Raw genomic sequence first — 15,989 nt, forward strand, 5'->3', positions numbered from 1 at the left:
GTATTTAACTGTTGAAGCCCAATTAGGCGACGAAAAGAGCTTCAGTTTTCACGCGCTTTATGAGTGCTCAGAAACCATCTCTCAGATAGCCCGCATACAATGAAATTAGCTCTCTTTCACTACGTTTCAACGTTTTAAAAATAATTTGTTTTTAAACTGCAATGGTTAAAAACGTGTGCAAACGATAAGCTTTCATGATGGCGCAACACAGCAACGTCACGTGAGCGTAACCACGATAGAGACCATAGTCCAAAATTTCTACTGGTTGACAAAATTCAACCGTTAAATCATGTTTACCCATACATTGCCCATCCCTAACCCTCTCCCAAAGTTGATTTCCTTGTTCAACTCCATCATGCAGTCACCTGTCAAGAGAAGTTCAGACTTCATGGATTCAGAGTTTGAAAATATCATGGATGGATCCGATTGTGACAAACAGTAGTGCCATCTTTTAGTACAGTGGTCTCAAACTCTGCTCCTGGAGGGTCAATGTCATGCAGATTTTAGCTGCAGATTTTAGCAGATTTTAGAAGTTTCTAGTAATCCCGAAGACCTTGATTAGCTGGATCAGGTGTGTTTAATTAGGGTTGGAGCTAAACTCTGCAGGGCATTGTACTGCAGGGAGTTTGAGACTACTGTTTTAGTATGTGCTACCAACACTAAGGTTAGGGTTAGAGGTTAGAATTTGTTTAATTTGTTTTAGGCAATCAGCTCTGTAATTGACATGACTAACAACATCTTTAGAATCAGCCACATGGGGGGGACTTCCGGGTTAAGGATGGAGTAAGACCGCAGGCTCGCTGGAAGAGGCCTGCTCAACCGCGAGTAACGACCCGGTGCTACTTGCAATTGAATCACTCAGAGTGGATTTGGACAAGGTTAAAACTGATATTACAGAGAGCTTGAAAGGATAGATGGCGACGCTGGAGAGGATAATTGATGCGAAGTTCGATGCAATGCAGTTAATCATAAATGTACAACTCTCGAACACCTTGAAAAGACCGCTGCGGCCTCGTCAGATGCCGCCACAAAACTACAAGCCAAAGTAAAAAATCTGTCCAAGGAGGTGTCAGAACTAACGGAGAAATGCATTGATCTGGAGGGCCGTTCTAAAAGACAAAATCTAAGAATCACGGGAGTCCGAGAAGGATTGGAAAGCGGTCAGGGTGCCAGAGAATTTGTAGCTAAGCTGCTCATGGAGGTGCTTGGACTAGATGAACTTCCTGTTCTGGACCGAGCGCACCGAGCTCTTCGCTCCCGACCTGAGGATAGTGACCCGCCGCGCCAGTTCATCGCCCGAGTGCATCATGGCCATATTATGGAAAACATCATGCGCAAAGTGTCATCACAAAGAAAGCTAACCTTTAACGGTCGCTCCATCCAGCTCTTCAGAGACTACCCTTCGGCCGTGGTCAAACGTCGAGCAGCCTTTGCCAGAGTACGACAGATCCTTCGCGATAAACCCGGTGTGAAGTTTGGCATTCTGTATCCCACGAAGCTGCGGGTGACGTACAGCGAGGGAGAGAAACTTTTCACCGATGCGAACGAAGCATGGAAATTCGCAATCAAACAATTTGGGGCAGCAAAGTAGATGTTGAACAGTAACTCGAGAAGAATTCCTGTTGTTTTGTTGGACTTTCTTTTATTTAGCGGACTAGATGCTGGACCTTTGTGAAGTCTTTGAAAGGTAATATGCGGAGGTGTGCTTTTCTTTTCTACGTTTTATTTTTTAGTTTACACTTTTCTTGCCTTCAACTTCATGGTAAGTTGTGCTGTACTTTTGTTCCTGTAACAGCTAAACATGTTCTGCTATCCAATGTTTTGTTGGGAGGGTGGGTCGGTGCTAAATGTTTTCATGGTAACAACTTCCAGTGTGTAGTTAATTGGTTGGAGCAGATTAGAATGTCGGGTATTACTGAAATGTTTAATAATGTAAATGCAAAGGGTGCTTCACTAAATTTTTCAACTTGGAATGTTAAAAGGCTGAATGAACCTGTTAAGAGGGGGAAAATACTATCTCATTTAAAATCACTGTCTTCGGATATTATGTTCCTGCAAGAGACTCATTTGATACGCACTGCCCACGTTAGAAGGAGGTGCAAGTGGATTGGACAAATATATCATTAAAATTTTTCTGCCAAATCTAGAGGCACAGCTGTCCTTATCCGTAAAGGAGTTCCATTCAAAAATAATCAGACTATTTCAGATAAAGAAGGGAGATTTGTGATAGTTTTTAAAGTATTTTCTGCTCCATTGACATTAGTCAATGTTTACGGACCAAATTGTGACAAACCTGAGTTTTTAAAAAAATTGTTTACAAATCTCATAATTGGGGGCAATTTTAACTGTGTCCTAGACCCGTATCTGGATAAATCCTCCTCCGCAAAAATAGTTAGTTCCAATTCCAGTAATTTTTTGAATGCATATGTAATCAATTCTAATATGTTTGATGTGTGGAGAATTCTCTGTCCAACGAATAGGGAATACTCTTCTCATTCTCAAGTCCATAATGTCTACACCCTAATAGATTATTTTATTCTGGATGGTAAACTGTTGCCCCAGGTCTGTACGGCTAAATATCATAACATTGTTATCTCCGATCATAGTCCAGTGACTTTTTCTATTAAAATAGATAATATGGAGAAACCAAAAAGAAATTGGAGGCTTAGTTCTCATTTACTTACAAATAAAGTCTTTATCAATTACTTAAAACAGGAGATAAAATCCTTTTTCGAGTTCAATGACAAGCCCTGACATGTCTATAGGGGTGATATGGGACACTATACTTAAGGGGTTGTATTATCTCCTATCAAGCATCTCAAAGAAAAAGAAGTAGAGTTGAATTAGAGGTATTGGGAATTAAAATTCGAGAATTAGATATTGAAAATGCTAAACATCCATGTATTGAAAAATGTAAAGAAATTTGTGCACTTAAATAGAAATTGAATCAAATTCTCTCTTCTAAAATTTCAAAATCCTTTCTGTATGTAAAGCAAAAATACTTTGAATTACGCCACACCCCAATCGCTTATGGATACTTCAGCCAGAGCCGGCCCAAGCCTTTATGGGGCCCTAAGCAGAATTTTATTTGGGGCCCATGGTGCCGCCAATATGATTAACTATTGTCAATGGTTGATAATTCGCAGACTACAAAACTCACCCATTATCATTTTTATTAGTTGTAGCTGTTTTGCTAACATCAATGTCTGCCTGGCATGTTTTTACCCTTATACGGTTTCAAATTGTAACAGTAACAAACCCACAAGAGTGGCCAGGTCTTATTTTGCACTTTAATATTCAAAGTCTTTCAGTACTAAGAGGTCTACTCAATATGTTGTACTAAAAAAAACAGCAAACCTGCTTTTGGTATAAAAAAAAATGCGTGCAAATGTGCAGAACAATTAACTAAATAACTTTAGATAATAGTATGTTCTTATATATAAAAATAATAATTTAATTACAAAACGGACAATATTAAATACTTAAATAAGACATAAAATGAACAGATCAGAATCAGATGGACCTGTAACAAGATAACAATAATGCATGTATTAACATTAAATGTGTAGTTCACCCATGAAAATTCTGTCATTATTTACCCTCTCCATGTATCAATTTCTTTCTTCTGCTGACCACAAAAGAAGATATTTTGACGAATGTGTGTAACCAAACAGTTGATAGACCCCATTAATTTCCATATACACTCACCTAAAGGATTATTAGGAACACCTGTTCAATTTCTCATTATTGCAATTATCTAATCAACAAATCACATGGCATTGGCACATGGCACTTCAATGCATTTAGGGGTGTGGTCCTGGTCAAGACAATCTCCTGAACTCCTAACTGAATGTCTGAATGGGAAAGAAAGGTGATTTAAGCCATTTTGAGCGTGGCATGGTTGTTAGTGCCAGACGGGCCGGTCTGAGTATTTCACAATCTGCTCAGTTACTGGGTTTTTCACGCACAACTATTTCTATGGTTTACAAAGAATGGTGTGAAAAGGGAAAAACATCCAGTATGCGGCAGTCCTGTGGGCGAAAATGCCTTGTTGATGCTAGAGGTCAGAGGAGAACGGGCTGACTGATTCAAGCTGATAGAAGAGCAAATTTGACTGAAATAACCACTCGTTAGAACCGAGGTAAGCAGCAAAGCATTTGTGAAGCCACAACAGGCACAACCTTGAGGCGGATGGGCTACAACAGCAGAAGACCCCACCGGGTACCACTCATCTCCACTACAAATAGGAAAAAGAGGCTACAATTTGCAAGAGCTCACCAAAATTGGACAGTTGAAGACTGGAAAAATGTTGCCTGGTCTGATGAGTCTCAATTTCTGTTGAGACATTCAGATGGTAGAGTCAAAATTTGGCGTAAACGGAATGAGAACATGGATCCATCATGCCTTGTTACCACTGTGCAGGCTGGTGGTGGTGGTGTAATGGTGTGGGGGATGTTTTCTTGGCACACTTTAGGCCCCTTAGTGCCAATTGGGTATCGTTTAAATGCCACGGCCTACCTGAGCATTGTCAGACACAACTGATTACTTCAATTGTTTTTATGTAAACCCTGTGTGTATTTGACAGTATTTGCACAATCAGACGCAATTTAGATAAAGTCCAGTAATCGGGTGCTGTTTGAAAGGCTTTTAGTGCGCGCGCGCTCAGTCTGTAAGCCTACGTGCACAGAAAAAAAAGACGCAAGTCAGAACAGCACGCAAATTAAATGTTTAACCGGCAAGGCTTTAAAGCAAATGCAAATAATCAACTTTTGTGATTGCGAATAAGTGCAGTTTCCTGCGAGTAACTCTACCGCTGCGCTAACATGATGCGAATGTACGTCGAGTTACAGTTCACGGTCAGGGTCTATGGTCGGACCATAGTTCGGGTGCCCTCTAGTGGCGGCGGGGCCCTAAGCAGCCGCTTAGTTCGCTTATAGGGAGAGCCGGCTCTGACTTCAGCATATCGTGCTGCTAATGCAGCCTCCGCACTGGACACACTGCTCCAGGAAACCTTCACTGAATTCCGTCACGCCCTTCAGAACCTCAGACCTGCCTCAGTAAGTCCCATGGCCAAACCTGCTTTATATTCAGGCGAGGAAGAGTGCAACGGTTTTATATGGAGGTAAATACTATTCAATTCATTTCTGAAAGAGCAAAGTTGCTTTCATAATTTCCCTGCTCTCTGGCCGTGCATTGAATTGGGCTCAAGCCCTGTGGGATTCCAATGCTCCTGCTTTACTGTTGTTCAACAGTTTCAGAACATTATCGCACTGTATTCTCTCAAACTCCGAATGCCATGTCTGTTAATGATCAGCTGTTTCATCTTCGACAAAGCAAATCCTTAGTTGCAGATTATGCTCTGAAGTTTTGGACGATCGCGTCCAAAATGAGATTGCGTTGATGAATGCCTACCGTCGAGGGCGCAACCCTGAGATCTGCTTACAACTGGCCATACACGAGGATTCCATCGGAATTGAGAAACTCATCCAGCGTTCTATACTCATCGCACAACATCGCACAGCTTGCTTAAACAACTTCCCTTCACACTCCTCTAGCCACTCCACGCCCGTAAGCCCTCCAGTACCAGAACCCATGAAATCGATGCTGAACATCTTACCGCCGATGAACGTAATCGTCATCGCACCAATTCCAGCAAAAGGTCTGATTGACTCCGGCGCTGCAGGGAACTTCATCTCAGCCTCACTACTCAACCGCTTACAAGCCCGCTGTCGTCGAATGAGTCAGCCTCTGAGTATTCACTCCATCCTTGGGAAACCTCTCAGCAGAAGAAGCATTCATTACTGCAGTCCAGAACTCAAACTTTCCATCGGCTGTCTTCATCAGGAGAAATGTTCGCTACTGATACTGGAGGGCTCCACTGCAGATATCATCTTGGGACGCCCGTGGCTCAATCAACACTCGCCTGACATCTGCTGGACTAATGGGGAAGTACGTCACTGGAGTGATTACTGCTAGGAACATTGTCTTCGCCCGATCAAGAAAGGTCTTTCGGGGCCTTCTAAGCCTGCTGTTCCTGTTATCCTGGGTTCAACTTCATTAGAAAGTCCAGCCACAGAATCCTCTCACGAAATCCAACCAGAATATCGGGCGTTCCAAGACGTATTTAGCAAACATCTCGCCACCTCTCTTCCACCTCATAGGCCATGGGACTGTGCAATTGACCTGCTGCCTGGGGCCACTCTACAACATGGAAAGATATATCCTTTGTCCATCCCGGAGCAGAAGGCCATGGAGGAGTACGTGGAGGAGGCTTTACGTCAAGGATATAGTCAGCCATCTACGTCCCCTGCCGCCTCAAGCTTTTTCTTCGTTGGGAAAAAGGATGGAGGACTCCGCCCATGCATAGATTATCGCAATCTGAATGCCTCTACAGTTAAGTACAGATATCCACTGCCTCTGGTACCCTCAGCCCTGGAACAGTTGCGTTCAGCTTGTATCTTCACCAACCTCGACCTGAGAAGTGCTTATAATCTGGTTCGTATCCGTGAGGGAGATGAGTGGAAGACTGCCTTCATTACCCCTGCTGAACACTACGAATATCGGGTCATGCCTTTCGGCCTTTCAAACAGTCCAGCTGTCTTCCAAGGCTTCATGAATGAGATATTCCGAGATATGCTCCACAAGTATGTCATCTACATTGAAGATATCCTGATCTTCTCTACCAATCTCGAAGAACATGTCCAGCAGGTAAAGAAGGTCTTGAAACGTCTCCGTAAGTACCAACTGTACTTGAAGTTGATTTCCACCAGAAGACCATGCACTTCTTGGAGTACGTGATTGTCCAGATGGCATCTCAATGGATCGAAACAAAGTGGAAGCTTTGGAACTCAACTGGTCCGAGCCTCAAACCCTGAAAGAGCTGCAATGCTTTGGCTTTGCCAACTTTTATCGCAGATTCATCCGCGACTACAGTAAGATCTGTGCTCCATTGACTTCTATGGTGAAAAAGGGTACCAAGCAGTTAACATGGTCTGATGAAGCCTCCGAAGCTTTTGAGTGTTTAAAGAAAGCCTTCTGTTCGGCCCCTATGCTAAAACATCCTGATCCTAATTTGCCCTTCATTGTGGAAGTGGACGCATTCACCAACGGAGTAGGAGCTGTTCTTTCCCAGCGGCAGGGGACCCCCTAACGACTCCATCCATGTGCCTTCTTTTCTCGTAAGATGTCCTCGGCGGAGCAGAATTATGATGTCGATAATCGAGAACTTCTGGCCATCAAACTAGCTCTGGAGGAGTGGAGACACTGGTTGGAGGGAGCCAATCATCCTTTCCAGGTGATTACTGACCATCGCAATCTTGAGTATCACCATTAAGCCAAAAGACTCAATCCTCGCCAGGCTCGTTGGGCACTTTTCTTCACACGCTTTGACTTCACAGTCACCTATCGACCTGGTTCAAAGAATCTCAAAGCTGATGCTCTGTCTCACCTTCACCAGATTTAAACCTCTGTCGAGAATCCAGAGACCATTCTCCCTCCAACCATGATTGTCAGCCCCATCCAGTGGAACATCGATGAACTCATAGCCGACGCTACTTTGAACAAACCTGCTCCGCCAGTAGGTCCAGAGGGAAAATTATTCGTACCACCTACTCTCCGTCTTTCCCTCTTGGATTCAGTACACACCTCTCCGAGCTTGGGACACCCAGGCAGCCAACAAACCCTCTCACTTCTCCAACAGCGCTATTGGTGACCTGGGATGGCTCAAGATACCTCCCGGTTCGTACAAGGATGTGCAGTCTGCGCCATGACCAAAGTACCCCGACGTCTTCCTAATTTCATGCCACTACCCATTCCGAACAGACCATGGTCTCACATTGCTGTCGACTTTGTGACCGATCTACCATCCTCTGATTCCAAGACCTGCATCCTGGTCGTAGTTGATAGATTTTCCAAGTCCTGTAAGCTGATCTCTCTCTGTCTGGGCTTCCCACAGCCTTCAAGACCGCTGAAATGTAGAGGCAAATGATTTTTCGCCATTTCAGAGTTCCAGAAAACATCATATCGGATCGAGGACCACAGTTCATATCGAGGTCTGGAGATCATTCTTCAACCTACTGGGAGTTTCGGTGAGCCTGACGTCGGGGTACCATCCGCAATCCAATGGCCAGGCGGAGAGGAAGATCCAAGAGATCGGGAGGTATCTGAGAACCTACTGTCATGACGCTCAGGACTGCTGGAACCAATACCTTCCATGGGCAGAGTATGCCCAGAACTCTCTCCGACAATCTTCTACTGGTCTAACTCCCTTCCAGTGCATTCTGGGATATCAACCCCCTCTGTTTCCATGGTCTGGAAAGCCATCTGATGTTCCAGTGGTCCAGCACTGGTTCTCTGAGAGTGAGAGGGTCTGGGACTCGGCACATGTCCACCTGCAGGGGGCAGTCCGGAGGCACCAGCAGCAAGCGGACGTACGAAGACGACCCACGCCACACTACGCTCCGGGCCAGCTAGTGTGGCTGTCCACCGGAGACATCCGCCTCTGGCTGCCCTCCCGCAAGCTGAGTCCCAGATACATAGGTCCTTTTGCAGAACTGAGGCAGGTCAACGAGGTCACTTATCGTCTTGCACTACCGGATTGCACCTACTTTTCATGTATCTCTGTTAAAGCCATACACTGCTCCTCTCTCTCCTGTTCCCACAGACACGGATGCTGGCGAGGTGCCCCTCCACCTGTGGATCCTGCTGAGAACACCGTGTACCAGGTCCACGCCATCCTGTACTCCCATCTACGAGGGGGTCAGCTCCAATACCTCGTGGACTGGGAGGGGTTTGGACCGGAGGAGTGCTGCTGGGTCCACCGGGATGATGTCTTAAACCCCACGCTCCTCCAGGACTTCCATCGTGACCATCCAGATCGTCCTGCCCCTCATCCACGGGGTCGCCCTCGTCGTCGGGGTCTACGGCCCCCAGGAGTTGGCCGTGGAGGGGGGGGGGGGGGTACTGTCAAGGATACACCTAGCGACACACCCCAACCAGCATCAACTCAGCACACCTGGTCACGCTCATCATCCCCTGAATACTGATTACTCACCACCTGCACTGCATCACAAACTCACCACGCTGCACACAGGATTTTAGCTTCAGTCTCTTCATTGTTCTCTATCCGGTCTCGTCTAGCGACGTGTGTGACTCACCCGGTTCCTCGTGCTTCTCTGGTTCCAGGATTCCCTTGTGGTCGCAGCAAGTATACTCAAGTTTATCACTAACCACTCTCCTGTGTGTATTTCCAAGCAGCCATTGTGTGCGGCGGTGCTTCAGGATTCTCCAGTCTGATTTTCCAAGTTCTTCTGTACATCTACGGACCTCGTATCTCTTCTCTGCATTCAAGTTGGAAGTTTATTCAAGTCCGCTCTCAGTTCGGGTGTCTTCGGATCGGTATTTCCATTCAAATGTCTACGCATCTGCATTCAAGTTCTAAGTACTTTCGTGTCTGCCTTCAAGCCCTGATTTATCACCAAGTCTACTTCTGAGTTCAAAGTATTCAAGAGACTTTTTCTGTTCCAGTTATTCCCTGTTTCCTGTTTTCAATTCTGTGTGGATCTCGAAGCCTTCTATGAGATCGAATATTGCATCAGGTGTATAAATAAAGTCTGTTAACCGTATTCCTTGTGTCCTCATCCTTCTAGTAGTGTGACAAATAAACGTTAGAAACTTTTAGCTCGACAACTAAAATAATATCTGAACGTACCATATACAAAATTAGATCAGACACAGGAGAAATTCTCACTTCCTCTAGGGATATAAATAGTAGGTTCCAGACATTTTATGAGGCACTATACTCGTCTAAAGGAAATATACAGTAGATTCCTCAGTTATGGCGCAGTTTCTAGACCAACAGAATCTTCCCTCATTAAATCAAGAACAAGTTGACAAGATAGGTGCAGAATTTACTATTAAAGAAATATCAGATACTATAAAATCTCTAAAAGGCTGTAAAACTCCTGGTCCAGATGGATTTTGTAATGAACTCTATAAAGCCTATAACAAACTACTTTCACCTTATTTATATAGGGTTTACAAACAGGCATTTATAGATCAGTTGTCCCTGCCGCCCTCTCTAGATGAGGCAATTATTATTGTTGTCCCAAAAAAAGGAAGGTACCCAGAACAACTGGGTTCTTATAGGCCGATCTCACTACTAAACTCAGATCAAAAAATTCTGGCAAAAACTTTGGCACATAGATTAAACAGTAATTAGAAACTTGGTGCACCTAGATCAAACCGGCTTCATACCAAAAAGTAACTCATCTTCTAATCTTCTTAATCTCTTCAACATAATGGCCGGGCAAGGGCGCAAGATTTAGCCATTCTGTCATTGGATGCGGAGAAGGCATTCGATCAAATTGAACGGCCTTACCTATCTGCGGTATTGAAGAAGTTTAATCTTGGAGAAAATTTCATTTCAAGGACTAAATTGTTGTATTCTAGTCCGTGTGCAAGAATTATCAGAAATCAAACAATATCCTCTTGTTTTAATTTACATAGAGGTACTGTACAAGACAAGGTTGTTCACTGTCGCCACTTTTGTTTGCATTAGCGATTGAGCCTTTAGCTGAGGCCATTAGAGTCCATTCTGGTATTAAAGGCTATAAAACCAGAAATACTGATAATAAATTAGCGTTATATGCAGATGATATAATTGTATTTATTTATGAGCCCAATAGCAGCATTCCAAATATCCTTAATGTGAATAATTTAAATGGTACATTTGCAGGATATAAAATTAATTGGGACAAAAGTGTGTTGATGTCAGTCACTATCAAAGATTCTTCTTGGCTTCATCATTTGCCCTTTAAGGTTGCTTTAGAACAATTCACATATCTAGGCATAGTGTGACAATTAGCGACTGGAGTACCCGCTTGAGCCACTGGAGGGTACTCTCTCCCTGTGTTATGTTTCATTATGGACTCATTATGTTGAATTATGTTCAGTTGTGTTTGATTAACCTTATTAAGTTTTCCTGTCTTAAGCCTGTGTTTTCCCTGTGTTCAGTGCGAAGTATTGTATAGCGTAAGCGTACCATTCTGAGCATTATTCTCTGATTCTTAGTTCTTTGTATTTCGTGTTTCCCTGGACTCTTTTACATTTACATTTTTACATTTTTATTCATTTAGCTGACGCTTTTATCCAAAGCGACTTACAATTGCTATATTTCAGAGGTCGCACGCCTCTGGAGCAACTAGGGGTTAAGTGTCTTGCTCAGAGACACATTGGTGTCGCACAGTGGACTCGAACCGGGGTCTCTCACACCAAAGGCATGTGTCTTAGCCACTACGCCATCACCACCATCACAACCCTCTTGACCTTAGCCTGTTATCTGGACTCTGTTTATGAACCTGTGCTGCCTGCCTTGACTTTTGCCTGTTTGACTTCGATTCTGGATTTCCCTTTCAATAAATATCTGCAAATGGATCCGACAGTCTTCGCCTCTGTCTGTACGTTACACATAGAGGTGACACAAAAGTTTTCCAATTTAGTTAAGGCTAATTTTCAACCCTTGTTTTTTAAACTTAAATCCATGATCAAGTTCTGGAGAACGCTTCCTATTTCTCTTCTGGGTTGGGTAAATGCAATTAAGATGACATTTCTCCCACAAGTTTTGTACATGGTGCAGAGCATCCCTGTATTTTTGCCCAAATCTTTTTCAAAAAAATTGGATTCCTTTCTGGTTCCTTTTGTCTGGGACTATAAAACCCATAGGATTTCTAAGCAGCACTTCTGTTAACCCAAAATACAGGGTGGGCTCGCCCTACCTAATTTTTTTTATTACTACTGGGCGGCAAACCTGAGGGTTCTGACTTAATGGGTAGATTCTACTACGATGAGGGAGAGCTGGCTAAGGCTTGAACAGGAGGAATGCCTCCCTTATTCCATTAACATAATAATTCTATCACCCACAGGTATAGCTATAGTTCACTTTATAATCACAATCCTGTTATTCATAATTTTATTCGTATTTGGAAACAGTTAAAGACGCATTTTAAATTCAGTCAGATGTAATTTTTGCTCTCTATCTCAGCTAACCCCTCCTTTTGCCCTTCGATATTAGACAGTGCATTTGAGATCTGGGGAAATTTAGGGTTTCAACAGCTGTGTAAGAAATATAATATTCCCTCAAATCATTTCTTTAGGTACCTTCAAATTAGAGAATTTGTGAAGTCTTACATTCCTAATTATGTCACTGCGACACCTATGTATCTGGATGCATTCCTGGAAAGACGTCATAGAGATGGTAACACCATCACCTTTCCGTGAAAAGTCCTTCGATGGAGAAAATTAAATCTGCCTGGGAAGAAGAACTTGCAGTAGAAATTCCTAGTGAAATGTGGGAACGAAGTCTTGAACTTGTCCACAAGTGTTCCATTAATGCAAGACATTGTCTTATTCAGTTTAAAGTGCTTCATAGGCTTCATTATTCCAAGTGTAAACTGAACAAAATATTTCCAGAAGTGTCTCCATTATGTGACAAATGTCAAATTTTAGATGCCAGCCTGTCCCATTGCTATGTAATGTGTCCAAAATTACAAAGTTTCTGGAATAAGATTTTCCAGTTTTTTTCAGATATATTGGACATACGATTTGAACCAGATGTACTCTGGTACAACAACATTTTGTTTCATATGGTTTAATTTCTGCTAAAAAAACGTTCCAAAAAGTTCCAACGATTAAACAATGGCTGACATAGTTGACTGGCACACTACATTTAGAAAGGATTAGGTGTGCTCTACAAAACAAGATTTTTGCAAGATATATATATAAAGTGTAGTTACAAATTATCTTCTGCTGAAATACCAAATAAAAACATTTAAACGAGAATCGGCCACATGGCTGTGTTTGGGTGACACAATGTTCTTCTGCGCAAAATATTGTGTAAAGAAAATGTCACTAAATATTTTCCTAAAGTATTATACTGACAATTTCACTCCCATTTATAGCTAAAAACAATTATATTGATTTAATTACACTCTTAAAAATAAAGGTTCCCCAAAGAACTTTTCAATGAATTTGAATAATCTAAAGAAATTATTTCCACTATAAAGAACCTTTTGTGCAATGGAAAGTTCCATGGATGTTCAAGGTTCTTTATGGAAACTTAATGGTGTTAAACTATATAGTTTCATTCAGAGTGTTTGATTCCGAGCTGAAACTGATAATAGGAAAATCCCAGAAAAAGACCTTAATAAAGCTAACAAATTACACACATTTCAGAGTTTAGGCCTAGCTGTGAAATGTATCACAAGCAACTCTCTCTATGCAAAGGGAATTAAGAAAAATGCCAGAAAACTAATAGGAAATAAATAGAAAAATTAGACATTGTACACTAAAGTGAAATTCAGACATGAGTGCGTGGAGAGATTATGGATATGTAAATGTGTCAGTTGGCCAGTGAAAGCATCTTTATGAAGGATCAGGATGCTTTGTGGGAAGTAGCTCATTCTGAGCCTCCACATGCTGTATATTTCTAAATATGTCCCATCTAATGGGAAGAAACATTGTAAACAGAAGGTCTAAAACAGAAGATACTCTGAAGGCCTTGAGGTTTTTCTCCCGTGCCGCTGTCCTTAGTGCTGAAGTGTTGGCGCTGTCCAATGTGCTGAAGCCCCCTGCTGATGTGGAGAAGGAATTACAACTACAGTATAGAGTGACAGTCGGTTCTAGGAATTATAATATTCATATTCATTTATCCTATTCCAATATCATATAAATTTTTCTCGATATTGGATTTGATTTTGAACAGTAACTTATAAAAATTAAAAAAAACACACTACTGTGAGCTACGAGTTTTAGTATTTTCTGCATTTTTTTAAAGCTTTTTAAGCCCACATAATTTAATAGTTATATATTATATCATTCGAAATGCTTCATGGGATTGTAGTTATTTCCCTCATTAAAGCCGTTAAGTGCACAGTCTTGTACATTTGCCATTTTGTCTGATTTCAAATACTTTTTGATTCAAATTAAAGTTTTTAATGCTTTGATTTAATTCGTGGCTGGTTGGTTTGGTTTATGGCTTATTACTCTTAAACAGACTTTTTAAAGATCCCAATGGAAAAAGTGAATGGGGAAAAATACTTCCGGAACAAAGGCCATGAGAAGGGTAAATTTGTATGACACATCTCCCAAGAATAAAAAAGTGTATTCAAGATGCTGAAGTTGAGTGTTTAATATTTTAATTTTAATGTATGTCAAGGTTTTAACCTGTAATAAAAGCACTTAACCTCAGGTTGCTCCAAAGTTATAATTTTATTATAATTTACTGTTGATGACAGCATTAGTAATTGTATGTGTTGCTGACATATTTGCAGACGAGTCCAAGTTATGTCTAATGTCATAAGTTTTATAAACCCTTTCAATAAATTTACTTATTAATTTACTCAAAAAGATGTATTATTTCAAATGATTTCCTTGTTCAGATCAAGTCATACTTGTATAAAAAATAGTACTGTATGAAGGTTTAAAAAAGATAATTTTATCATACTTATTTTTTAAATGACTCATTTATTATTTTTTACATGGACATGTTTTTTCTTTCCATAAATGCCCCCTGAATATTTCTTCTGCAATTTCTCTTTGATTTTCCCATATTATATTTTTTATACTATTACATATTTTCAAAGTCTCTAATGCTAAGGCTGAATTTATTTAATATAAAAATACAGTAAAAACATTAATATTGTGAAATATTATTACAATTTAAAATAACGGTTTCCCATTGTAATATAATTTAAAATGTAATTTATTCCTGTGATAAAAGCTGGATTTTCAGCATCATTAATCCAGTCTTCAGTGTCACATGATCCTTTAGAAATCATTCTAATATGATGATTTGCTGCTTATTTTTTTTTTTATTATTATCAATATCGGCAAAAGTTTTTGCTGCTTAATATTTTTGTGGAAACCCTGATGCATTTTTTTCAGGATACTTTGATGATTAGAAAGTTCAAAAGAACAGCATTTATTTCAAATAGAAAATTTAGGTAACAATGTTAAAGCCTTTACTGTCACTTTTGATCAATTTAATGCATCCACACTGAATAAAAGTATTAATGTATACTTTATAGGTTAATTTAGTATTCGAAGTTGTATTCTAAATCCACGTGACTTTTCAGTCTAGGTCAACTGGCATGTCTCAGACTGGTCTCCATCACTGATCAGTTGTGTGCACGTGTCTTTGTTGTAGGAGATCTCCCCAGGTGAGCTGACTCTCGAGGCTCTATTGGAGATGTCGGATGAGCAGGTGTGTGAGGCACTGCTGAAGTTTGGAGCGAGTGATGAAGAATGTGCTCGGCTCAATGCCTCGCTCTCATGCCTACGATCAGCCCACAAATCAGGTGAGTTCACAGCAAAAAATATCACTGTTCTGAAAGCCTTCACACAGTCCTGAATTACCGACAGTGCCATTAGAAATGTATCTATCTTTCGTCTGATTACACTTTATGGCAAAAAGAACAGAAAGTATTAAAGCACATTGTAGAGAATTACTGGAATAGATCATCATTAGAAGGGGGTATTCATAGTTTTGTTCACAGTTCTGGTGTGAGAGAAAAGCTCTACCAGAGAACATCCAGTAGAGGGCAACACAATGCTGAGTTTCATTATTGTGGGCTGGGGTGTAAAAATATCTTTATGTAACTCAGTGTCGTATAATCCATCTGATTTTACTTAATATGATGTATTTAGTGATATAGAAGGTTGTTTTTGAGTGAAGTTTTTTATATAGTATTTTAGTTAGTATTATATACACTGTATTAATATACACATTATTATATATTATGTACATATTTTACTGGGGAGGGAGCTTTGTGCTTGGGTTTTTTAAAAATATTTTTTAAAAGAAGTCTCTTATGTTCATCAACGCTGCATTTTTATTTGACCAAAAATATAGTAAAACCAGTAATATTGTGAAATATTTTTACAATTCAAAAGTTTTCTATTTGTATGTATATTTTAAAATGTCATTTATTCTT

At 40.9% G+C, this 15,989-nt stretch overlaps 1 protein-coding gene across 5 annotated transcripts in view; it reads left to right on the forward strand.

Moving 5' to 3' along the window:
* The window catches only part of ksr2 (kinase suppressor of ras 2), a 134,152-nt gene that overhangs the window by 19,536 nt on the left and 98,627 nt on the right, over positions 1–15,989 (forward strand). For all 5 annotated transcript variants that reach the window (XM_077241639.1, XM_077241638.1, XM_077241640.1 and 2 more), the window contains exon 3: positions 15,203–15,353. In XM_077241639.1, coding sequence (XP_077097754.1) covers positions 15,203–15,353 — 151 coding nt within the window. The remainder of the gene's footprint in view (positions 1–15,202; positions 15,354–15,989) is intronic.

Source organism: Siphateles boraxobius, unplaced genomic scaffold (assembly GCF_051911475.1).
Source record: "Siphateles boraxobius isolate OS27281-9 unplaced genomic scaffold, OSU_SipBor_1 24, whole genome shotgun sequence".
Classification (NCBI taxonomy): Eukaryota; Metazoa; Chordata; class Actinopteri; order Cypriniformes; family Leuciscidae; genus Siphateles; species Siphateles boraxobius.